Below are 25,297 nucleotides of genomic sequence, written 5' to 3'. Positions count from 1 at the left end.
AAGACTTTGTATTATGGATTTTGGTGGCAGTTAGGAAGATCACATTCCTCTTATCAAGTTTGCTTATAATAGTAATTTTCAGTCAAGTATAGGTATGACTCCATACGAAGCTCTGTATGATAGGAAGTGTATGACTCCTTTGACTTTGATAGAGGTGGGTGATAGACATATGATTGTTTATCTTTAGTTGATGATGGTATTAAACAAATTCATTTAATTAGAGACAGATTAAAGATTATACATGATAGGCAATGATAGTATTTTGACGCTAAGCATCAGACTGTAGAATTTCATGTAGGAGATTTATATATATGAAAATCAGGCTGATGAAGGACATTAACATAATTGGCAAGGAAAGGAAGTTGAGCCCAATGCATGCTGAACCATTTGAAGTTGTTGAAAGGATTGAGAAAGCTACCTAAATGTTATAGTTGTCATTTTAGATGTCAAAAATTCATAATGTGTTTTACGTATCACTTCTGAGAAAATGGATATCTAATTTTGAAAATACATTATAAAAAAGTTGAGTAAAAAATTCTTATGCTTAAAGTTCAGTGAAAGAACAAGGCAGAAAGAGAAGCTGCTTGGAAAAAGTTTGAGATGCGATAATTATATTCTAATTTATTTTTATGATTTAAGATATGAATTTTGAAATGTTGAGGACCTCTTACTCGATTAGAAAAAATAGTAAGAAGAGAATTTGGGGAGGAAAAAAGAGGATTTCTTAGTATTTTCATGTTGTTTTCACCCGTCGGCACAATTCAAAATGTTGTCTGGATAGAGGTGGATCACATTATACCTATCTCAAATTTTAAAAATACAAAGCTTTAATCTAATTTATGATCAAATTACTATTTTTGCTAGCAAAAAATGAGAATAATTTTATACTGAAATTTTTTTTATCTTGCAACTTTTATATGTAATAGAGATTAAGATTATGCATATTTTAAATATTTTCTGAAAATTTTACAACAGGGGTTTTAAAATTTGTGGAATTTTTATTGAATATAAAATTATATATACTGTGAAAAATAGTGTTAATTATGCAATCTGTGATAATTTAGTAATTTTTTGAAAATTTGTTTTTTGGCATAGTAAGATTTTATGTTGTTTACCGTTATACAACACTATGCAATTCTAACACGCACTCAATTGCTCTTTAACCACTATAATGTGATGATATATATATGCATATGTGATTAAATTATACATGTTGAGAATTGTAAGAGGTTAGAATCCTCTGAGATTATGTTTATGTTAGGAAATTGTTTGGAGCTATAAAGGGCCAAAATCTTTTGAGATTATGCCCCACACATGAACATGTGATATGTTTTGATGCTATAAGCACAAAAAAGGAGTCATATGGGCCAGATTTCTTTGAGATTTTATCTGGTTATATGGAATGTGATATAAACTGATCTATGACGTGAATTGTAACTTATTAATTTGCTTAGTATTATTTTTTTATAATCAAATAATTGTTATGTTCCTATTATATTTCTATATGCAGTGATTTATTATACTGTATTTAACTACTTTTTTAATTTTCAGTAAAATATTTAATAAAAGAATTTAGAAATTTAGATTGGATTGTGTGGCCAGATTATGTTCCTATTGTGAGTTGTTTTAGCTCACAGTGATTTTGCTTCTCATTTTCAGGATATAAGATGAGAAAAGAGTCTGTTGATTAGCAGTTTAGGATATTATTTGAGATTATAAGTATTTATCTATTTTGATTTTTATATGATCATATCTAGTTTATTATTCAGTTATGTAGCTTGTGCTTGTAATAAAGAACTGTAATGTCGATACATTTTGATGAAATGAAAAAAAATATTGTGGATGCATTTATTTTCAGTATTTGAATGTTTTACTGTCTTTGTAGTATGTAGCTTTTTTAAAATGAATATTGAAAGAGAATCTAAAATATTATAAAATTAGATTTTGAGAGTTGCTTGTCACAACTCAACACAATGATAGAACAAACCCCTTCGTACCCTTCGTCTGCTTTGTCCAATTTATCCTTACACGACTCCACCGTTCGTCGATTTGATGAGTACGAAATTTTACAACAAACAACGAATAAACTGTGGAGGAAAAACAAACCATAGACACACATACTGTGAAGGGACAAGCCTAAATTTATTAAATTACCGAAATTTATTAAATTAATGGTATATTTAATAATTACTACTATAATAGTAATTAAAATTGTATTAAAATAATACCCAACAAATTAATTGATAATTAATATTTTAAAATAATTAAATAATAAGTAAGTAATATAATGGTTCAATAATTAATAGTATGTTTAGTAATTAAGAACTTATTAAAATATCATTTAAATAATTAATTGTATAAATAATAATTAAATAATTAATTATTAAAAATAATAATGAAATAATTACCAATGTATTTAGTAACACCTATTAAAAATAACATCTAAATAAATAATTAGAAAATTAATAGTATCGAATAAAAAAGTCACTGCAATCTCCATAAGTCGCAGTGCCCGCATATCCTTACGAGGTGATCATCGGGAAGACATCATCGAAGTAGCTCGCTTCTCTCTCGCTTCTGTTTGCAGCAGGTTTCGTAACCTTTGAAGTTTTTCTAGGGCAGACGTGGATGGCGGGAATATCTCTTATTCTCAATCTACTGAAGAGCGCACAGGGCTCCTCCTCCTCTTCCTCCTCCTCCGCCCTATTGCTCCATTCACATGCTCTCCTCACAGCTAGTGCCGCCGCCTCGGCGGCCGCCGCGTACATCGCTGCCTCCAAGCCCTTCGCTTCTAGAGCCATTTTCGGGTGAGCTGTCGGTATCCCTCTCCTTAAATTCATTTATTTCAGCTACATCTGGCTCTTTTCTTTTTATATTACTTCCGGTGATTTCAAATGATTTCAAGATTCATGCTTTCTCGCACTTGAGTACAATTCATTTGAATTAGTTGGAACCAATTTTTTTTGGTGGTTGCGCTTCTCAAGATGAGTGGACGTTGTTGTTTCTTAGGCGACCGTGTTCATGTTTTTGGCTTATTGGAATAAATTTATTTATTGTTTGTGAAGCGTGTAGAGAAAAGTAGAAAGCTTGTATGAGTCTGTAGTTGGGTGAAGTGCCAGAAAGACACCTCTTCAAATAATGTTGTAAGAAGTGCAAAGTATAATTTCGTAAGGAATGCTTTTTTCATTGGATAAATTTGTTACAAAAGTGTTGGTTGTCATGGCACCATTAAAAAGATTATTCTATCTTCTTATTAGCAGTGTTGTGTTTGCTGGCATTGTTTTTAACGAAGTTGCTTTGATAAATTACAACATGTTTTGTAGATTAAACCACACACGAGGGGCTCCTATTTAGGAATTAATTAAAGAGAAACATCATCTTTTACTACATAGTATATCAGATTATCAGTATATAGATGCCATTTAGATGGATTCGATCAGGACTTTAGCTGTGTAGAATGTAGATAAACAACTTCGTCGCTTCCCTTTAAAAGACTAATATCTATACAATTTTGAAATGAAGATCCCTTGGAAATGATAGGCACTCTTTTTGTACATTAATATCTATAAAATGTACTATATAGAGAGATGCATATATATTGTATGAACTTAAATTGTTTTTTTCTCTCTTTCTTGAAGATTAAAAGCCAATAAATTGTAATACACTCTAAATTGACATGGATCCCCTTGTCTTTTGATTACCTTTGTGATGCAAACAAAAATTTGGGAGAGGGCCCAAATTTTTGCGAGCAGATGTTACTCTTCCTAGATAATAGAAACTACACCAAAGAACACAAAATGCGACAATTGAACTAAAAACAAATTCACTTTAATATAAAAGACTTACAAACCTTTGACGCTTACAAATGACTCAAACAAACTTTCAAAACATAAACTCCTAAAGTTGTAATTCCATCATTTGAGAAGAAGGATACATGTGGGGTGGATTCTTGCGTAGAGAAGAAGGGGATTAGAAGCCAAGATGAAGAAGGCATAACTCACAAGTTATCCTAGAAGAAGGAGAAGGGATGGAACAAGTTCGCAAGCTTTTTCCAACAAAGAAGAAAAACCCCTCAGGTTTTTGTCCCAAAAATCTTATTTTCACCTCCCTATTCCATGCCAAAACATCTCCATTTTATAAACAAAAGAAGACAACTAAACAGCCCCTAAAGCATTAATTAAACCTATTAGATTTAGGGAAATGAAACGCCAACTGCCACCAAATAGCAGCCCCAAACCGGTACAGGAAACAGAGAAAAGAAGGCCACGGGAACCAAGTAGGCAGCCACGGGAAAACCAGCCAGCACAGGAAAAAAGGGCCAATGCACAGGAAAACCAGCCAGCACAGGAAACAAAGGGCCAAGGCACGGGAACAACAAAAGCCCAAGAGAAATCGAGGGAGCAAGGAGGAAAACGAGTGGGCAGCATGGGGAAGGGGAAAAGCCAAACTTTTCCGCACATAATGAGCTGAAATTAGTAGAGAAACCTTTTTGAATTAATGAGCTAAAGTCACAACTTAAGCATTTATGAGCTAGAACCAAGTAGATCCCAAAAATTAGCTTCAAATCAAAGCAAACAAGGCCCAAACCGAGAGCATCAGCAGCCCAAGGGTCAAAACAAATTCTCATATTGTTTTGACCCCCCCTTTGCATGCATCACTTTGAAAATGAATTCTCACACTCTCTCTCTATTTATCCATTAAAACATAGGTATAGAAGCTAATATTTTGTTAATTGAGATTGTTGCTATGAAGCACTTGCTCACCCTATGATATGGGAGAAAACCCCTAGGAATGAGGATGTGGCTGTTGCTTTGTTAGAGACTTCAGTTGTAACTATGAACTGTTAACAAGGATTAGATTTATCCGTCTTAGAGTTCAAATTGTTCGGTTGTCAATAAATAATATTTATCATCAAATTGAAGAAGAAAATGCTACTTTTTGCAGACAGGCAAAAGTAGCATTATGCACAGTATTTATAAATCATGTGATGTTGTGGCATGTGCCAAAGCTAGCTGAATATAAGCAACCATCCTTTGTCTGACAAAAGTTGTAGTTTTGAAATGAATAGCAATTTTATTTGTCACCGAAGCAGCAGAGCTTTTTTGAGAAGCTTCTATGGTATGTTCATTCTGAAAATGATACATAGAATAATAATCCTCCTAATAAAAATATTTGAGATGCTTGTGATCTTCATTTATTTACAGTCTAATCATGATTTTGGGGATGTAATCTGTGTTGTTGGCTCATATAGAGGTTCTGGGTCTTGTCTAATAAAGTCCGTGTGTATTTGACACAAGTGATATCTTTTGGGAATTTGCATAACATCCTTCTCATAGAAGGTCAGATCTGTGATCAATCAACTTAACTTTATTCAAATGATGATCATGCACATTATTTAATTTGCTTGTGTAAAGTATAAATATTCCATTGAATCTCAGCTAAGCTTAATGATTTTTAATATTTTCCTTTTTTGGTGAGATGTACTATATCATGGTTTTAAGATGGGTCTTCCAGTTCAAAGTTTTATGATGTTAATTTTTCAGCTTATGTTGCATCAGGAACTTGTAATTTTCTAGCCTTTCTTCTAATGGTTTTGCATACCTAATTGCAGTGATGGAGGAATTTCTGTTGCCTATTGTGATGCTGGTGCCACTATTGCATGGAATGAAAATTACATCCCCAATCTTAGTAGTGCAACTGAAAATGAGAAGTCTATTACATTTAAGTGTAAAGAGTACCCAATAGAGCTTAGGCCTCTATTCTCAGCTTTTCAACTTAGATCTCTGGCTCTCACATCCCTAAGGTCCTTCTTGCAGTTCTATTTGCCCCTTATTGAAGTTCACCCACCAGTAGAAGATGGTGATGATCTCCTACAAGATGAGCCCAAAGAAAGCCATGTTGATTTATTGACCCCATTCCACAATTCACTCAAACAAATAGTTCGTGAGGTGAGCGCCTTTTTTATTTTCATCTCTTTTCACTCATACAGATTTCTATTATTGTGTCTTTTTGTATGCCATTGGTAATTTTGTTTTTAATTGTCAAAGCCACAGAGAAGACTTATTTTCTTTGTTAGATGAATGAAAGTTATTGAAACCATATTTTTCTTGTCATGCACCATGGAAAGGTTATTTTTTGAAGAAAGAAGGGACAAGTTCATTCTAAAATAAATACTAGTCACCTTTCAAGAGCGATAAAGATGCCAACAGCAAAGGATAAGCAGTGCTTAATTGCATATATGGAAACCACGATGAAAGGAGTTACAACACACGTTTCTTGGCATGTAAATCTGTTGGCCTTCCTTCTTGTTGTCACTAGTAGCCTATTCTGTTTATCAGCACTAGTAGACCTTCTTAGCATCCCCGTCGAAGTTGGAGTGGGACTTTGAGAGTGACCAAACTAACCTTATTGATTGACATTGGAACTTTAAATATAAGCATTGTGTTCAAGGTTTGATTTGCCTGCTGAAAATTGCTTTAAGGTGGTTCATTGTAAACAGCTTTTATGTAATTTTGGAAGAACCTAGTTTGGGACCAATGTATAATTCTTTCTATAATTTTGCAAACTAGAACCAAGCAAAAGCTTGACACGTGTGCTCTGATAAACCAGCTCATCATGACAACGAGCTGAGCCATATGCAGCTTCGTCTTCGGCACGGTTAATAACAAGCGTTGCTTGTTAACTCAAGCTTGGTTCATGTGTCATTAAATGAGTTGATCTAGAGCTACCTTGGCTCATGAACACTTCTAATTAGATTATTAGATATATCGAATGCATTGAAAACGGGGAATATATCGAATGTATTGAATACAGGGAATATATCGAATGTATTGAATACAGGGATGCTCCAAGGTTGTCATACTCATTATTCCTTTTTGAATATTAGATTTAAAGTTAGAAACAAAAGTTGGGCCATGTCAGCTGTATATCAAATTAATTTAGGAAGTTTTAGGGTCTTGGCTTTCCTAATGAAACTATATGATACAATGCACAAAAAACACAGACCAAAAAAAAAAAAAAAAAAAAAAAAAAAAAAAAAAAAAAAAGAAGAAGAAATTATTGTTCATAGACCATCAATTAAAATAAATATTTTTTCTTTTTAAATAAGAATATCACACAAAATTGGCATAAATGGTAATTTAATGATTTTTAAAATATAAATTTAGTATATACATTCAAGAGCAGTGAAAACTACATGTTAATCGAAAATCACCTCAATAAAAAACAAAGATTGTATGAGTGTTGACCAAATCCAGTAAGGTAGGCAAACCAATAACTAAAATACAGAATATAAAAATAACAGAAAATAGGAAAGAAACTATCAGCCTGGTACATGGAGTTTGCTTCCCCTTGATAATCATCGCTTGCGCCACACCAAAAAATTCACATCCAACATGAACTTAGGCGTGAAGAGGAAACAAAATACTTAAATAGGCAAGCATTGTTGAACACCATGCTATAGTATCTGAAGACCAAAATTTGCTATAAGATAGGGAGCTAACAATCCAACAACATATAAGTCCAATTTCTATTTATCCATAGAAACATACAACAGAACAACTGGTCCGTTCCAATCAATTTCGTTGAACTGACAATGAAGTCAAACCAGACATGTGACAAGCCCAAACCAGAGAAGTCATAATAATAAAGAACACCTCATGTTCTCATAGGCAACATCATCACATGCATATTGAAATTGAAAAAAAAATTAAAACAAATAAAGTGAATAGTCCTAAAATCATAAGTGTTAATTTGCTGATCTTAATACACATTGTTTATGCTTTCAAATAGTGTATACGCACATATCTCCATCACATCATAGTCTTTGTTAGGTTTGTCAAAGAAAGAAGACTCATGTTTTCCAGCTACCAGCTACCTGCTTTTGATGCTCAACTTGCTGATCTTTTATTAATTCTTTTTTCACCTTTATTTATATATTGGGTTCTCTGCACTCCTAATTGATCAAATTTAGGTTTTAATCCTTGCATTTCATGTTTTTTTATTAAATGTTTATTTTTTAATCAACCCATTTTTTTTATTTTGCATATTTTATTTACTATTCTTTTCATGGTTTTATACTTGTTTGTTGAGATAGCTTAATTGTGTTATGTCATCCGTGTGTTACAGACTTCAGCTGTAACAATTAGACGGGTGCTGGAGAGACTTGCTGTGCATTATTGTTCACAAAGAATGGCATGGAAACTTCTTAAAGGTAACTCCTTTAATATTTATATTATGATACGGGAGCTGAAAAGCATTGGAATATTTGTCAGTTTCTTACCTCAGAATGTTAGTTATCCATCTTCTCTACCTTATGCATGCCTATAAGAGATCTTTTTTTAGGTCGGTGTTACTTTATCAGCCATTTGTTCTCCCTTTAGTATCTGTATTTTTCTAATCTTGAGAGTATCTGAAGTACTGTAAATGGTATACTAGTTACCATATTATTAAAATGACAGTAATTCTACTGCGTGTAGTAGTATCATTCATATTTGATTTCTGTTCTAATGAAGGTTAAAGCATATTTTTAATGTACTGTAGCTTTTATTGCTGATTATCTTAATCTGCTTCAACATCAAATGTTGTCAGATAATGCTAAAATTGAATACATTGCATATTGTATACAGTATGCATAAGAGATTTCACAATTCTATTTTTGTTTATAACTTGAGAATTTATATGCACTTGTGGTTCCAATGAGATGTTTGTATACAAGAAATAAATGTGCCATAAGTAGTACTAGTAGAAACAATCGATAAATCTTTAAGTTTGCATTGCAAACTGGTATTCTGAATTTCTAAATCTTAGAACCTAAAGCATTCAAATCATAATTGCAAAAAAATAGACTTTTTAATAATTAATCTGATAGGAAATACTTGATTTCAAGTATTTCCTAATCACTCTGGCAACAAATCACAAATCCAACCGCTGTCCACAGCAGGAAAACAGCCCAAATCTGAAGAAAAACAGAGAAAAACTGCAGAAAATGTGGAGAAAGGACTTGTATTTTACTAATAGATGCAAGGAAAATAGCAAAGATACAAGGATCCTCTATTCGAGAGGAGGATCGCACTCTCCCAATCTCTAGAATTCGATCTAGAGCCTAGCCACCAACGAAGAACAAGAAAGAACTACAAGCAAATTCAACATAACCCTAATCTATCCTTTCTCTCCCTATTTAATGCATACAATTCAAAAATAACATAAAAGGACTTAATTGCCCTTGCTTCCACTCCTTTTGGCTCCAAGATTCAATTTGAAAAACAAGTGGACCCCACCTATTTCTTCCCTGCTGTGTCCGCCGGCTCCCTGGCTCCCTCCGCCTGTTTTCTTCTCCCGTAAACTTTTATAGCCGGTCCTCTCTGGACCGGCTGGACCGGTCCTCTCTGGACCGGTCTAACATTAGTAGACCTTCTTAGCATCCTCGTCGAAGTTGGAGTGGGACTTTGAGAATGACCAAACTAACCTTATTGATTGACTTTGGAACTTCAAATATAGCTTTGTGTTGAAGGTTTGATGTGCCTGCTGAAAACTGCTTTAAGGTGGTTCATTGTAAACAGCTTTTATGTAATTTTGGAAGAACCTAGTTTGGGACCAATGTATAATTCTTTCTATAATTTTGCAAACTAGAACTAAGCAAAAGCTTGACACATGTGCTCTGATGAACCAGCTCATCAAGACAACGAGCTGAGCCATATGCAGCTTTGTCTTCAACACGGTTAATAACAAGTGTGACTTGTTAACTCAAGCTTGGCTCATGGGTCATTAAATGAGTTGATCTAGAGCTACCTTGGCTTATGAAAATCTCTAATTAGATATATTGAATGTATTGAATACAGGGATACTCCAAGGTTATCATACTCAGTATTCCTTTTTGAATATTAGATTTAAAGTTCGAAACAAAAGTTGGGCCATGTCAGCTATTCATCAAATTAATTTAGGAAGTTTTAGGGTCTTGGCTTTCCTAATGGAACTATATGATACAATGCACAAAAAATAGAAATTATTGTTCATCGACCGTCAATTAAAATAAATATTTTTATCTTTTTTAATAAAAATAGCACACAAAATTGGCATAAATGATAATTTAATGATTTTAAAAATATAAATTTAGCATATAAATTCAAGATCAATGAAAACTACATGTTAATCTAAAATCACCACAATAAAAAACAAAGATTGTATGAGTGTTGATCAAATCCAGCAAGGTAGGCAAACCAATAACTAAAATATAGAATATAAAAATAACAGAAAATAAGAAAGAAAGTATCAGAATGGTACATGGAGTTTGCTTCCCCTGGATAATCATCGCTTGCGCCACACGAAAAAATTCACATCCAACATGAACTTAGGCATGAAGAGGAAACAAAATACTCAAATAGGTAAGCATTGTTGAGCACCATGCTATATTACCTGAAGACCAAAATTTGCTATAAGATAGGGAGCTAACAATCCAACAACTTATAAGTCCAATTTCCATTTATCCATATAAACATACAACAGAACAACTGGTCCGTTCCAATCAATTACGTTTAACTGTCTATGAAGTCAACCCAGACCTGTGAAAAGCCCAAACCAGAGACGTCATAATAATAAAGAACACCTCATGTTCTCATCGGCAACATCATCACATGCATATTTTCAAATAACTGAAATTGAAAAAAAAATCAAAATAAAACAAATAAAGTGAATAGTCATAAAATCATAAGTGTTAATTTGCTGATCTTAATACACAATATTTATGCTTTCAAATAGTGTATACGCATATATTTTTCAGGTTTGTCAAAGAAAGAAGAAGACTCATATTTTTCAGCTACCAGCTACCCGCTACCCGCTTTTGATGTTCAACTTGCTGATCTTTTATTAATACTTCTTTCACCTTTATTTCTATATTGGGCTGTCTGCACTCCTAATTGATAAAATTAAGGGTTTAATCCTTGCATTTCTTGTTTTTTTTATTTAATGTTTATTTTTAATCAACCCATTTTTTGTTTTGCATATTTTATTTGCTATTCTTTTCATTGTTTTATATTTGTTTGTTGAGATAGCTTAATTGTGTTATGTTATTCGTGTGTTACAGACTTCAGCTGTAACAATTAGACGGGTGCTGGAGAGACTTGCTGTGCATTATTGTTCACAAAGAATGGCATGGAAACTTCTTAAAGGTAGCTCCTTTAATATTTATATAATGATACGGAAGCTGAAAAGCATTGGAATATTTGTCAGTTTCTTACCTCAGAATGTTAGTTATCAATCTTCTCTACCTATGCATGCCTATAAGAGATATTTTTTAAGGTCGGTGTTACTTTATATCAGCCATTTGTTTTCTCCCTTTAGTATCTGTATTCTTCTAATCTCGAGAATATCTGAATTACTGTAAATGGTATACGTGTTATCATATTATTAAAATGACAGTAATTCTAATGTTCTGCGTGCTATAGAATACAGACTACACTTGCATATTATCATTCATATTTGATTTTTGCTCTAATGAAGGTTAAATCATATTTTATGTACTTTAGCTTTTATTTCTGATTATTTTAATCTGCTTCAACATAAAATGTTGTCAGATAATGCTAACATTGCATATTGTATACAGTATGCATAAGAGATTTCAGAATTCTATTTTTATTTATAACTTGAGAATTTATATGCACTTGTGATTGCAATTGAGATGTTTGTATACAAGAAATAAATGTGCCATAAGTAGTACTAATAGAAACAATCGATAAATCTTTATGTTTGCATTGCAAACTGGTATTCTGAATTTCTAAATCTTAGAACCTAAAGCATTCAAATCATAATTGCAAGAAAATAGACTATTTAACAATTAATCATTTAAAATAATTGCATTCTCATATTCTAAAGTTCTAATATTGTTATGAAAATCATAATGATTGCACAGAGTAGAAGTACTAGGTGAAGTGAAAAGGAAATATTTCGTTTTCTTGTTCAAACTAGTAACTTTTCTAATGAGCCATTTTTATCATGAGATTTTCTTTTATATCTTGTAAAAAAGGATCTCTTTCTTAATTCATAGAAATAATAGCATTTTTAAAAGACTTTTATTGGACTCATTTCTTGCAGGAATAAGTTTTTTTTTTTTTTAATTTGTTGTGTACATCTACTTGTTCATAAAAAACTTGAGAAAGCTCTTAATTAGATATTCATAGTTTACATAGAAGGCTACAAGAATTATTGTGCACAGTTGTCTGAATTAATTTGTATAGTTAGTTGCAACAATTATTGTATTTGTTTTGTTTCCTTGTTCAAAATTTCTTATTTGCATAGGAATTAATGTATTAAAATCAAGGTATTAGACTGTTAGTTGTTAGATTAATTTACTTACCTAGAGTAGTTTTTTGTATCATGTATGAAACCCACTTGAGATATACAGATAAAGCAATTCAACCATTAATTCTAATTTCGTGTAAGAGCCACAATAATAGAATTTCTGTTGCTGCAACCGTTTTTTTTCCTGAAACGGCAACTCCTTTTTCCTAGCCATCACCTTCAGCTGTGGCCACCATGTTCACAAAAACTAACAGGGAAATTCCCGAGAGCATAAGCTCCATTGTGTCCATTCATGAGACTTTTGCTCCTATCTATTATTAAATTGGATGGCTGTAATTATGGTGTTTGTTCTCAGAATTTGGTGATTCATATTACTGGTAGAAAAAGTAAGGCTACATTATAAGGAGAAAAGTTACACATGCTGAGAATGATCTAAACTATGATGAATGGGAGGCTGAAGAAGCTTTTATAAGATTGTGACTTATCAATTCCATGACTAACAAACTGATGGCATACTTTGTGCGGTGTGGAATGACCAAGAATGTTTGGGATGCATCAGGAGAAGCTATTTTGACATCTCCAACTATTGTTAAGTCTATGAATTGATGATGTCCCTTAAATTACATCAAGACAGTCGAAGGATGGAAAAATACTACGGTGAGTTCAACTCGATATTTATGGATCTATGGTAGGTCCAATGATATGAAATGTCCAATATATATTAAGAAGCAAAGGAAATAAATTGTTGAGCATTGTGCCTATATATTTTTTAGGCCTTGATCACAATTTAGATGTAGTAGCCATGTTTTGGCTGCCTCTTCTTTATCATGCATGGAGAAATCTATTCAATGATCTGTTGCAAAGGCAACTCACCATGGGCATAGATGATCATTTTGAGGCTTTAGCTGTTATTGTTCAAAACAATAACTCTCAACCAACATCTGCTTCTTCGGCTCTTTTTCACATTTTTGCACTCTATGCAACAACACCAGTCATACCTTAGATGTTTACTAGAAGATACATGGCCATCCGGAGTGGTTCAAACTTGAGCGAGGTGAAAGGAAAATAAAGAAATTTGTTCAGATCGTTCTTTCTGACATCTCTCCATTTTTGCTTCTCATGTAACTTGGAAACTTCTTAGGAAGGTGATTTTGGTGTAGCCTTTATTTGTACTATCACTAACACTTGGGCTATTGATTTAGGGATCATTGATTATATGACTAGTAATTCTTCTTTTTAAGATTCTCTGATACCTTCATCTATTACGTCTGTTCTAGTTGCCAATGGGACCCCTACGCTGATGTTGGGAAAGCAATGTCTTACTTTCTCCGTTTTCCCCTCATCTTTTATTTTATTTGCACTTAATCTCTCCCATAGGCTCCTTTCCCTGATTAGGATCACCTAACATCATAATTGTTTTGAACTTTTCATTATGCTCATTGTATGTTTTAGGACAATTTTCTGAAGAAGATGATTAGGATTGGCAAGGAATGGGGACGTCTGTACTGTTTGAAGGGGGAAATGGAGATGAAATTTGAACGTGGATGTGATTTTAAATAACAATAGGGACATCAGATAAAGAGAAATTCTTTTGTAGCATTCTCATTTAGATCACCTATCTCAGTCGTGTTAGAATGTTCTTGTTTCTAGTTTTAAGACTGGAACATTGCATTTATGCTAGAACAATACTTACTACCTTTTAAAATAAGCTTCATAAAATTGAGGGCTTTTCTTTATTCCTTCTATATTTGGTCATAAATACCCAGTCTTTTAATGATGATTATATTTGTTGAAATCTAAAAGTGTTGTTATACATGTTATTCCTCAATTTTCAAAAATGATTGCCACACAATTTTGTACTTCATTGTTCATCCTAACCTTTTCTTCTTTACAATAGGTGTGAGCTTCTGAATCAATCACTAGTTACTAATATATTTAAAGAAGATGGCTTCCTTTATCAAATAATATTCATCTATACATCACAACAACATGGCATAATAGAGTGTAAGAATTGGCACATACTTTAGGTGGCTTGGGCCTTATGTTTTACTATACTTGTTGCTAAGCTTTTTTGGGCTGAAACAGTCATGACTATTATATTTATTATAAACTGAATGCATGCTTGCATCATCATCTATCAAAACTCCTTTGAGGATGTAGCCAAAATTGCATATTATTAATTTTGCCTTAAATGTTTGCTCTAAGGTATTTGGGTGTGTGTTATGTTCATTTGCACTCTCATCTTAGGGATAAACTTCATCTCATGTCCTTAAATTTCTCTTCCTTGGTTACTCTGATTGTCAAAAGGATTATAAATGCTATCATCCTCTTACATGTAAATTTTGGTTCTTGAATGTAAAATTTAGTGAACAATAATCTTATTTTATTGGAGACATCTTTGACTTCTTTTAAGGTGGATATTAATAATACGGAGGAAATATTGTGGTTAGAAGAGAGTAGGCTTGGGATTTCAAGCTAGGGAGAGGATTCATATAATTTGAAAAAAAAAGGTGTGAGTGAAAGATTTGTTGATTTTAAATTTAAACCTGAAGCGAGAAGTGAAAGGGGTATTAGAATTTGTGAATTGCTAAAAAAGGCCATGTAAGGAGAGAAAGATATGCTATTGTCATGCCCCCTCCAAACTTTAATCTTAGAGATAAACTTCGTCCGATGTTCTTAAATTTTTCTTCTTTGGTTACTCTAATTCCTGTACGGACTATAAAAGTTATCATCCTCTTACTTGTAAATATTGTGTCTGTGGATGTTAAACTTAGTGAACAAGAATCTTATTTTATTGTAGATGTATCTTTGACTTCTTTTAAGGGGGATATTAATAACAAAGATAAGGACCTATTGTAGTTAGAAGAGAAGAGGCTTGGTATTTCAGGTAAGGGAGAGGATTTATATAATTGGAAAAAAAGAAGTGAGTGAAAGATTTGTTGATTTTAAATTTAAACTTGAAGATATGAGTGAAAGGGCCCCTCCAAACTTTAATCTTAGGGATAAACTTCATCCTCTGTCCTTAAATTTTTCTTCTTTGGTAACTCTAATTCTCAAAAGGACTATAAATGTTATCATCCTCTTACATGTAAATATTGTGTCTGTGAATGTTAAACTTAGTGAACAAGAATTTTATTTTATTGTAGGTGTATCTTTGACTTCTTTTAAGGGGGATATTAATAACAAAGATAAGGAGCTATTGTAGTTAGAAGAGAAGAGGCTTGGGATTTCAGGTAAGGGAGAGGATTTATATAATTGGAAAAAAAGAGGTGAGTGAAAGATTTGTTGATTTTAAATTTAAACTTGAATATATGAGTGAAAGGGCCCCTCCAAACTTTAATCTTAGGGATAAACTTCATCCTATGTCCTTAAATTTTTCTTCTTTGGTAACTCTAATTCTCAAAGGACTATAAATGTTATCATCCTCTTACATGTAAATATTGTGTCTGTGAATTTTAAACTTAGTAAACAAGAATTTTATTTTATTGTAGGTGTATCTTTGACTTCTTTTAAGGGGGATATTAATAACAAAGATAAGGAGCTATTGTAGTTAGAAGAGAATAGGCTTGGGATTTCAGGTAAGGGAGAGGATTTATATAATTCGAAAAAAAGAGGCGTGAGTGAAAGATTTGCTTATTTTAAATTTAAATTTGAAGAGATGAGTGAAAGGGGTAATATAACGAAAGGAAATGGATATAATTTTTTCGAAATTAACGAATGACAATAAAAAATTAGGAAGAAGAAAACACCTAAACTATTTTTATTGCAAGATATATGAAAGAAAATAACAAGATACAGTTAGATCTTCAATTGGAGAGGAAGATCCGGCTCTCCCAAATCCTTAGAAGTCGGGTAGATTCTAAATAACCTAAGAATAAACTAATTTAGCAAACTCTAAAATATAATCTTGAAATCACCCTTTTGTTTTCCTTAAACAGGCTCCTATAATTCCCTCCCACATCAGCCCCATTTCCCTAAATAATTCTCTTTTATATTTGAATTTAAATTAGATTTATTTCCCTGATTAATTCCCACCCAATTGTAACTAAAACTTTCCTAAACAACCCTCCCTTAATTTCTCCTCCTTTTCCCCAAATAATTTTATCTTAGATTTTTAATTCAAATTAGTTCTTTTACCCTAAATAATTTTCTCCTATTTATGATTTAAACTTTCCTAAACAATCCCCCTCTGATTTAGAACATTCCTAAACAGCTCACTCTTGATTAGGAAACTTCATAATTCCCTTCCAATCAAATTGGCTGGTCCATCAATACTCTCCTCCCAAAGTGTCACATTGTCCTCAAGATGGAACGATGGAAATTGCTGCTAAAACACTCAACTATTAGCACCAGACTGAAAAATGGACTAATACTGGGTCGAATGATCCCTACGTCCAGTATCTCCTTAATCTATCTCTTGATCTCATCCTTCTGGATTTGGGGGCAACGATACGAATGAACAATGATAGGTGAAACTACTTCCTTCAAGATGATAACATGCTCGTGTTCCCGTGGAGGCAACTCCTGAACTAGTTAGAACACTTCTCAATACTGCTGTAGGAGTGGCTGAATCATATATGATGCTTCTATCTTCTCTCCATCTTCTTCGCCTCCAAACTTTGCAGCTCCACCAAAATCTTATTTCTTCACAATTTTCCCTCTTTGAAAGTGGCTCCAAAATCACCTCCATGTCATCTTTCAATGTAACCGGTATTGTTGAGCTGGCAGGAACCAGATTCTCCATAGGTGAGGTCATTGAATTCTTGTTCACTTGAGATTGAGAAACTACATAGGCTTTGGAATCTTGCTCGATATAATCAGGATTTATGAAACAAAACTTTGCATCAGATTCAACTACTTTAGCAAATTTGTTCATTCTTTATTGACAATTCTTCTTGACATGAATTGAATGTTGTTGATTTTGATAATGTCTTTTGACGTGAAGATCCAACAACTTCTTTATCATTCCTTCTAAGTTGGAAAACTTTTCCTCCATTGATAATTTTCTATCCTCAAATGCCGATTTGATTTGGCCAACATTTCCTTTAAGACACTTTTTCAGGGCATAAACTTTCCTTGTCGCCATATGTCCCCAAAAAGTGCTCTTATACCAATTTGGTAGGAAATTGATACAATTTTCTCGGAATCAACTAACGAAAATAAGAAATTAGGAAGAAGAGTACACCTAAACTATTTTTATTGCAAGATGTATGAAAGAAACTAGCAAGATTTTGTTGGATCTTCAGTTGGAGAGGAAGATTCGGCTCTCCCAAATCTCTAGTCGCTGGCTAGAGCTCAAATAACTTAAGAATCTAATTTCAACAAACTTCAAAACATAATCCTGAAATCACCATTGTTAGCCTTAAATAGGCTCCCATAATTCCCTCCCAAATCGGCTCTTTTTTATAAAAAATTCCCCATCATATTTGAATTCAAATTAGAGTTATTTTCTTAATTAATTCTGATGAGGACATCTACAGGAGATTTCGATGCGTCTACCATCGGAGGAATCGTAGATCGTCGGCTACGATTCAAAGTCTATACTTATGATGCGTTTATGTATTTCTTTTATTTATATTTCAGTTTTTACCATTGTATTCCTCTGAGGGATTTCTTTTATGTTGTAGCTCCGAGGGCATTTGAGTCTTTTTATTTTCTCTTATTTTGAGACCTATATATAGTGGTCTTCACTATTGTATGAGGGTAATGATTGATTAATAAAAATTTTAGTTTTTGGTTATTTGTTTTCTTGTGAGCTCTTGAGAGAAGAGAGAACCCTAGGAGAGGGCCAAGCATCACCCGTCAGCCGCCGATAGAGGTCGGGCTCGCAGTTCGTATCCGTTTTTATTTTCTTTACCCCTTTCTCTCTACCCACCACCTGTAACATCAAATCTGCTCCAGGATCGTCCGGGCCGATCTGGATCGTCCCGAGACGATCAGTGCAATTTTTGTTCCAGTTTTCTGTCCAGAAGTTACAGGAAAATTTCCTGTATGGATCGTCCAGGCCGATCTGGGATCGTCCAGGCCGATCTGGGATCGTCCCGGACGATCAGTGTATGGCAAAAGTCAGAGAGCAAATCGCCCTGGAAATTAATTATCGTCCTGAGAAATCGTCCCAGGCCGATTGGATTTTGTTCAGATCGTCCAGGACGATCGTGCAATCGGCCTGGCCGATCAGAGTGTTTTAAAGCTGAAATCAGTCGTTTTGAAGAGAGAGAAAATCATAAAATATCTCAAAATCAGTTTGAGGAGAGAGAAAGTCGAGGGCTAAATTGGAAAAGTTGATTTTCGGGCGACGCCGGGCCGTTTTCGTCCGACGAGACTGTTCAAGAAAGTGTTGTACGCAAGGTAAGGCACATTCCGCCTTTCTCAATTTTCAGAACGTACGATTCTGATTCTGTTCTGATTTGATATACGATTCTGTTCCGATTTCTGTACGGATTTCTGTCTGATGTGTTTGATGTGGACTCTGAGGATTTTGATTGGAGGTTTGATGTCTTGCTGAGCTGTTGTAGCTCATCCTTGTTTTCTGCGTGGTTTTCAGGTTCTGGGAAGGGGAAGGAAGTCCAGGAGTAGAAGTTCAGAGTCTGATCTGTGATAAGTATTTTGTCCTTTTGATTTTTGTACAGTCATGTCTTTTCTGTTATGTCTTTCTTTCTGTCTGAAAGCCATGAGCTGTATTTGTACATGATTCTTTTGAGGAAGAAAAATATAGATGATCTGTTCCGCTGCATTTGATGTTTATAGTAGCTCTGTGAGTGTTTGTTTCTGTGTGTAATGCTTGGAAGAAAGTTCTGAAACAAATTTCAAAGCCAGAGCCTGGAATCAGTTCAGTCAGTCTGAAAGTTCAGGCACTCACGACCCGATGCGAGCGGGACCTCGCGGGACCCGTCCCGGTCGGGTTGGGTCGTGACACCACCGGCCAACCCCTCTCTTCCAACCCGTCAGCCTACTCCCATCCCCAACCCAAATCGCCAGTCAAATTCCCCCTCCATCTTCTCCATCGTCAGCCTCCCTTCTCCTACCCAACCCACAACCCAAGCCCCACCACCGAGCCCTCCCCCACCGAATCAAGACCCACCTTTTCTCCCCTAGCTGCCGACCTGCCCAACTTCACCCCTACCTGCCGGCTTGCCCAACCCCTCCCTCTTGATTCCCCTTCAATTACACTTTTACTACTTTTCTAAATTAGCCCAACTCTTATTTAGAAAGTTTCCTAATTCAAATTCAAATGAATTTGAATTTTAAATTCATTCCTAAATAGCCTACACCTATTTTTGGAGATCCCTTAATCACCTAAAATCTAAAATTAATTCAGATTTGAGTCTCCAATCAACAATTAATGCAATGGTCCTCATACATCGAATGTGGACACCTTTTTTCCCCTTTGGTCGGCCCTCTCCCTTTCCTTTTATCTCTCCATTTAATTCCCCTCTCTCTATTAATTAAACCATTTAAACCCTCTCTTAAGCCGCTGGCCCCTCTCTCCAATCTCTCATAATTAATCCCCCATTAAGGGAGATTTGAATTTCAAATACCTCCCTCCTTTCCACCCTTGGAAATCTGAACTAAAATTTCAGATTTCAAAATTGCTTCCTCACCTTTCTCTAATCCTAAAGCTGAACTTAGAGGAGCCTCCCTAAGTTTGACCGAACCCCCCAAGCTCCTCTTCCCCCCATCTCCTCTCTTCTCCCTTGCTTCACCTACATACCAAGGAAGAAGATACATCAACCCTTAGCCTACTTCCCCCATGAATGGCCGATCCTGAGCACGATCATGAATTCGTGAATGATCTTCAAGGAAGAGTAGATATCCTCCGGTCTCCCTTCTTCAACCTTGACTTGGAGATCGACGATACTGTCGACGACTACGTTGAACGAATCCTTTTCACCTTGACGTCTACCATCGAGGAACACCAATCTCCGGACAGTGGCAAATCATCGAGCATCCACCAACTTCTTCCCTTCCGGCTAACTTTTCGTTGAGCCAGACTATAGGTGTTCTCTTTCTTTTGGTGGCATCTCTAGGTTTGCTGAAATTATTCTCCCACTGACCCCACTATCAAGAGTGAAAGTGAGAGGAACTCGAGGTGAACTTTATATTTGTTAAACTGTGGATTTTGTTATTTTTGCATCTAGTGTTACTTCGATTTTTGTTCTTATTTTAAAATTGTCTTGTTAATCTTCCTGTAACCGCATGCCAAAGAACAACTGCAACTAAGAAATCCTAGACTCTTATCTTGGTGAAATATTGAGTTTAAATTATCAAAGCTTAATAACTTGTTATTAATTCTTAAGCAATTCCTATTTCTATAAATGTTTCACATCAAATTCTCTCCCAATTGTAATTAAAATTTCCTAAACAATCCCTCATTAATTCCTCCTCCTTTTCCCTAAATAATTTCCTCTTATATTTTGAATTCAAATTTGTTCTTTTGTCCTAAATAATTCTCTCTGAATTGTAATTTAGACATTCCTAAACAATTCTCTTTTAATTAAGAACCTTCCCCTCTTGATTAGAAAACTTCCTGATTCCCTCCCAATCAAATCAAACAGTCCATCATATAACTGCTAAAGAATGGCAAGTAAGGAGAGAAAGAAATGTTACTACCATACCCCCTCCAAACTTTTAGATCATTTGATGAATGCTTTGAAATTAACAGTGGGTTGCATATTTCTTCACTTGAGTGAAAGACTTATCGATGCTAAATTTGAACTTGAAGAGAGGAGTGAAAGTGATAATAGACATGCTAAAAAATGCCATGTAAGGAGAGAAAGGGATGCTACTACTATTCCCCTGCAAACCTTAATAAAACTACAAGGTCATTGTATGACTGCTTTGAGATTAACCCTAAAGTACATTGTTTTTCGCTTAAAGCCTCAACTTTGAAATTGATCCTGTAATCTTGAATCCATAAGATTGTAGATGTCCTCTTCATGATTGAGAAGAGCACAATAAGTTTTCCACTTTCAATGTTGTTTGTCCTATCTATGATTTTGATCTTATCACCGTTTGTCTTAGTCTCACCTAACATTTGCCCTTCAGTACTTTATTTGCCTATTTGGTCCATCATATTTCTCTCTCAACAGAAGTATACATTAGATCTCTAGGTTAAAAGGAAATTTACCCATGAATGTGTAAATACTCCCATTTAAGTCAATCATGGCAGTACAGTCCATCTTGTTTAGGTTCCAACGATCAAGGAGAAATATTTGAGAATGGTGTGGAAGTTGATTTATGACCTGTTATATGCAATTTATTGTGAATCAATTCATATGAATACAATGACTCATAGCTTGGTATATCTAAAGTTGTATCCAGGCAAATTTGAATATTCTTTAGACATGGACATCTAGCATTGCTGCTTATACAATTTTGACTTAGCTAAATCTAGACTCGATTGATAGTCTATGTTACTATATATATATATATATATATATATATTTATATATATATAATTTGTTGGAGGCAATTTGGTAACTTGGTGAAGAAGCAAAATGTGGTATCATTGTCTAGTGTAAAAGCTAAATATTGTGCTCTTCATCATGCAACTACAAAACTTACTTGGTTAAGAATTTTATCATATTATTTTTTAATTACTAATATCTTATTTAAGAAAAGATGAGCGGCTCATCACTTATAAAAAAATGGATATAGTACTCAGATTGATTATTTTCTTATTAGAAAATTAGATCGTTTAGATTGCAAATTGTAAAGTTATTCCTAGTGAAAATTTATATACTCAACATCGATTATTAGTTTTGGACTTTAAGATAAAGGGGCTGAAAATAAAAAATAGAGTAAAACGATGTTCTAGGATTAAATGATGGTATTTAAGGGATAAACAAAATTCTAGGACTAGAGTCCAAACAAAAACTGAAGAACACTTAAAATTTTAGCTAAAATCTGATACCCCCACCCCTAGGAGAAGACACTACTTAAAGCATACAATAGAAATAAAAAACCCAACACCCCCCTCCCCCCCCTATTTGAATTTTCCCTCCTAATCCTACCTTAATTGATTGCTGGGCCCAACATGCAAAGAAGGGGCAGGAGGACGTTCCACCTAAAACGGGCTGAAATCCCACCTCACACAAGTGGGACTATTATGTCTTATTAAAGCCGGTCCAGGTTGGCCGGCAGGACTGGTCTAACATGATGCTGAAATATCAAGCAGTTGACCTTTTCTCATAGGTTAATTTTTTTGGGTTGAAAAATGGGTTTAGTAATTGTTGTTTTTAGCCCAATTTTGGCCTTGTCATGGTCCACACTACCTAACAACAATCATTCGAGTTGGGCTTTGAGGCTCGAGTGAAAAATAAGAGCAATGGCTGCTAAGGATGGAAAGGTAAAAATTGATAGGTTTAATGACTAAGATTCGGATATTGGAAGATGCACATTGATCATTACATTTATCGAAAAAACTATATTTAGCTTTCTTGGAGATGAAATTAATAACGATGAGGTAAGAAGATTGGGATCCATTAGATAGAGAAGTGTTGGGAGCTGTACGACTAACCCTGATAAATGATATTTCTTTTAACATATTGCAGGAATATTTTGTAGTTGAAGCGTTGAACTCTCTTTTGGGCATGCACGAGAACATGGTGGTGTGAATGACATCTCATTACCTCACTGAGGAAGGATTGCTTGTTGAGGAGGAAAAGAAGAGAGAAGTTGAAAATGTGCATAAATTGAGTCACTTAATTGCCAAGGGTCAAACTAAAGAATCACAAGAACAATGAACATATAAAATTTATAGTGGTCCGATCGTATGACCTATGCTCGCTAGAAGCAGAGTACAAAGCATAGGTTACAAAGGCTCTCGGGTGAATATAAGAGAATATGGGCATTGAGGATGCTAAGAAGCACATCGAGAAATAAACCGAGTAGCGAGGAATTTTGAGAGTGAGAGCAAGCTTCCTTTGTTCTCTTATTAGTTTGCCAACCTACCTTCTCAAAGAGATTGAACCTTGGTATTTATAGTTGATCATTATTGCGGAAAGTCCCACAATAATCAATTGAATGTCTTGAATGGCATTTGCTGCTTCGGTGGTAGAGGATGACATGTCGTAGTTGCAGAGTCCTCTAACCTATTAACACAATAAAATATATAGAAGTGCAGTGGCTGTCACTTTAATGATGATTTCTCGTATAATGTAATAAATGATTGCTGAGAAAATTCTCTTGGTTCTTGAATCCTTGTTGGGAGTACTATTAAAGTTTCAATGTGTTGAAAATTCTCTTGGTTCTTGAATCCTTGTTGGGAGTACTATTAAAGTTTCAATGTGTTGGACACTTTGGAAGAAGTGTTTTGGTGTATTTTTGTGAGAAAATTGTGTGCTAGACTATGATCAAAGATTAAATGATTGATTCCCTTGAAAAATCCTGAGAGAAAATACAAAGACGTGTTGGTATTGGAAGGAAGAAAGCATATCTCAAGAAATGATTCTTGGGAGAGAAAATTGCTAATGTATTATCATCAATTATGTTGCCGTTTAGCTAGTCCAAGCTTGTGACGGGATATATCTAATGAGAAAGTTCTTTAATATTAGGATGATGGAAGGTGATGTGGCAGAACATATCTATTAATTCATTTTGTTCACCAGTCAATTGATTTTGATTATTGATACGTCACCAAAAAAAACTAGTTTCAATCAAGCACGAATCTTGAGGCAAAATCAAGTTGGAAACTTCAAAAACTAAATCGGAGACCATCTGAATTCTGATTTTAGCAAACTTACAGTCGAACTGAGCGTCTCAGAAATACAAACCCAACGACACCATCGACCCAATCCGAGCCCAAATGAGTCCAAATCAAAGACTCAAAACACTTTTGGAAGGGTCTAACCACAATTTGGGTTGCCAAACGATCTCCAATCATGACATGCTTATAGTTGAACCGAGTGGCTCGATGAGACGAATCCAACGAGCCCAAGATCATCAAATTCTGATATCATCAAGACAGTCAAAGGTCCATTGAACGGTGCATGATCGTGGGAATCAAGATCGGCCGTCCATCCAAACCACTCCCAATTTACCCTTGATCTTTCACTTATTTACAAGCCATGCCACTCAAGAATTCTATAAATAGAACCCCATTTCCTCTTGAAAAGGGGGAAGAGCCAAGAGAGAATAAGGAAGAGAAGGAAGAAGACTCCAGCCGCCTAGCTCCTCCTCGACCACCGCCGAAGTTCTGCCGTACTACCGCCTGGAGTTCTGCCGCACCACCTCTAGGTTATGTCGAACCACCACTAGACCATCCAAAGACGTCGAAGTGCCACCTAAGGGCGAAGTTCCCCCTAACGCTGAAGTGCCACTGATGGACCATCGCCTGACATCGGAGCGCTGCTGAACCAAACACTTGAGGCTCGGACTTCTGTCGGACCACCACCTGATGCCCGGAGTTCTGTCAGAGTACCGCCCTACAACTACGGTCTTTCTGACCCCAGTCTTCTACTGACTACGGTCCTTCCGACCTCTGTTGCCTACTATGACAACGGTTTTTCTGACCCCTATCTTCTGCCGACTACGGTGCTTCCAACTTCCATCGTCTACTACGGTCTTTCCGACCTCTGTCATATCGACTATGGTCCTGCCAACCAAATAAATATGTCTATGTTGATGCGCTATATATGATGTATACTTATAACATCAAGCCAAGTCCTTCTCTCAAGGAAGGGCCTCATTTGTAATCAACTACAAATACTAGTTGATTATTTCAAACTGGGCCAGACCATGTGGTTTTTCTCCTTTTTCAGGGGTTTCCACGTAAAAACTTTGTTTCTTATGAACGCTGCACCCTCTCTATTATCTGTGTGCCTGCTGGATCTTCGTACAATGCTAAGACTTTAAACCATATACGTCTCTACCGCCGCGAATATTCCAGGATGCAACAATTATAATCAACGTTGACGATGAAGTTCATCCTTTGAGCTTGTTCTCATCACCTATTTAGTTGGTGTGGAATTGAGATAGCAGTCGACAGTTCTCTTTGGCCTAC

The 25,297-nt window shown here is 34.9% G+C and overlaps 1 protein-coding gene across 1 annotated transcript in view; it reads left to right on the top strand.

Moving 5' to 3' along the window:
• The first annotated feature begins 2,466 nt into the window (after positions 1–2,466).
• LOC110103286 overlaps positions 2,467–25,297 on the top strand; it is a 31,363-nt gene continuing 8,532 nt past the window's right edge. The window contains exons 1-3 of the mRNA XM_020831938.2: positions 2,467–2,807; positions 5,612–5,948; positions 8,128–8,212. Of these exons, the coding sequence (XP_020687597.1) occupies positions 2,629–2,807; positions 5,612–5,948; positions 8,128–8,212 (601 nt within the window). The 5' untranslated portion in view covers positions 2,467–2,628. The remainder of the gene's footprint in view (positions 2,808–5,611; positions 5,949–8,127; positions 8,213–25,297) is intronic.

This window comes from Dendrobium catenatum, unplaced genomic scaffold (genome assembly GCF_001605985.2).
Source record: "Dendrobium catenatum unplaced genomic scaffold, ASM160598v2 fragScaff_scaffold_246, whole genome shotgun sequence".
Taxonomy (NCBI): Eukaryota; Viridiplantae; Streptophyta; class Magnoliopsida; order Asparagales; family Orchidaceae; genus Dendrobium; species Dendrobium catenatum.
Note: the sequence above shows the minus strand (reverse complement) of the source record. Positions and strands in the feature narration are given on the sequence as shown.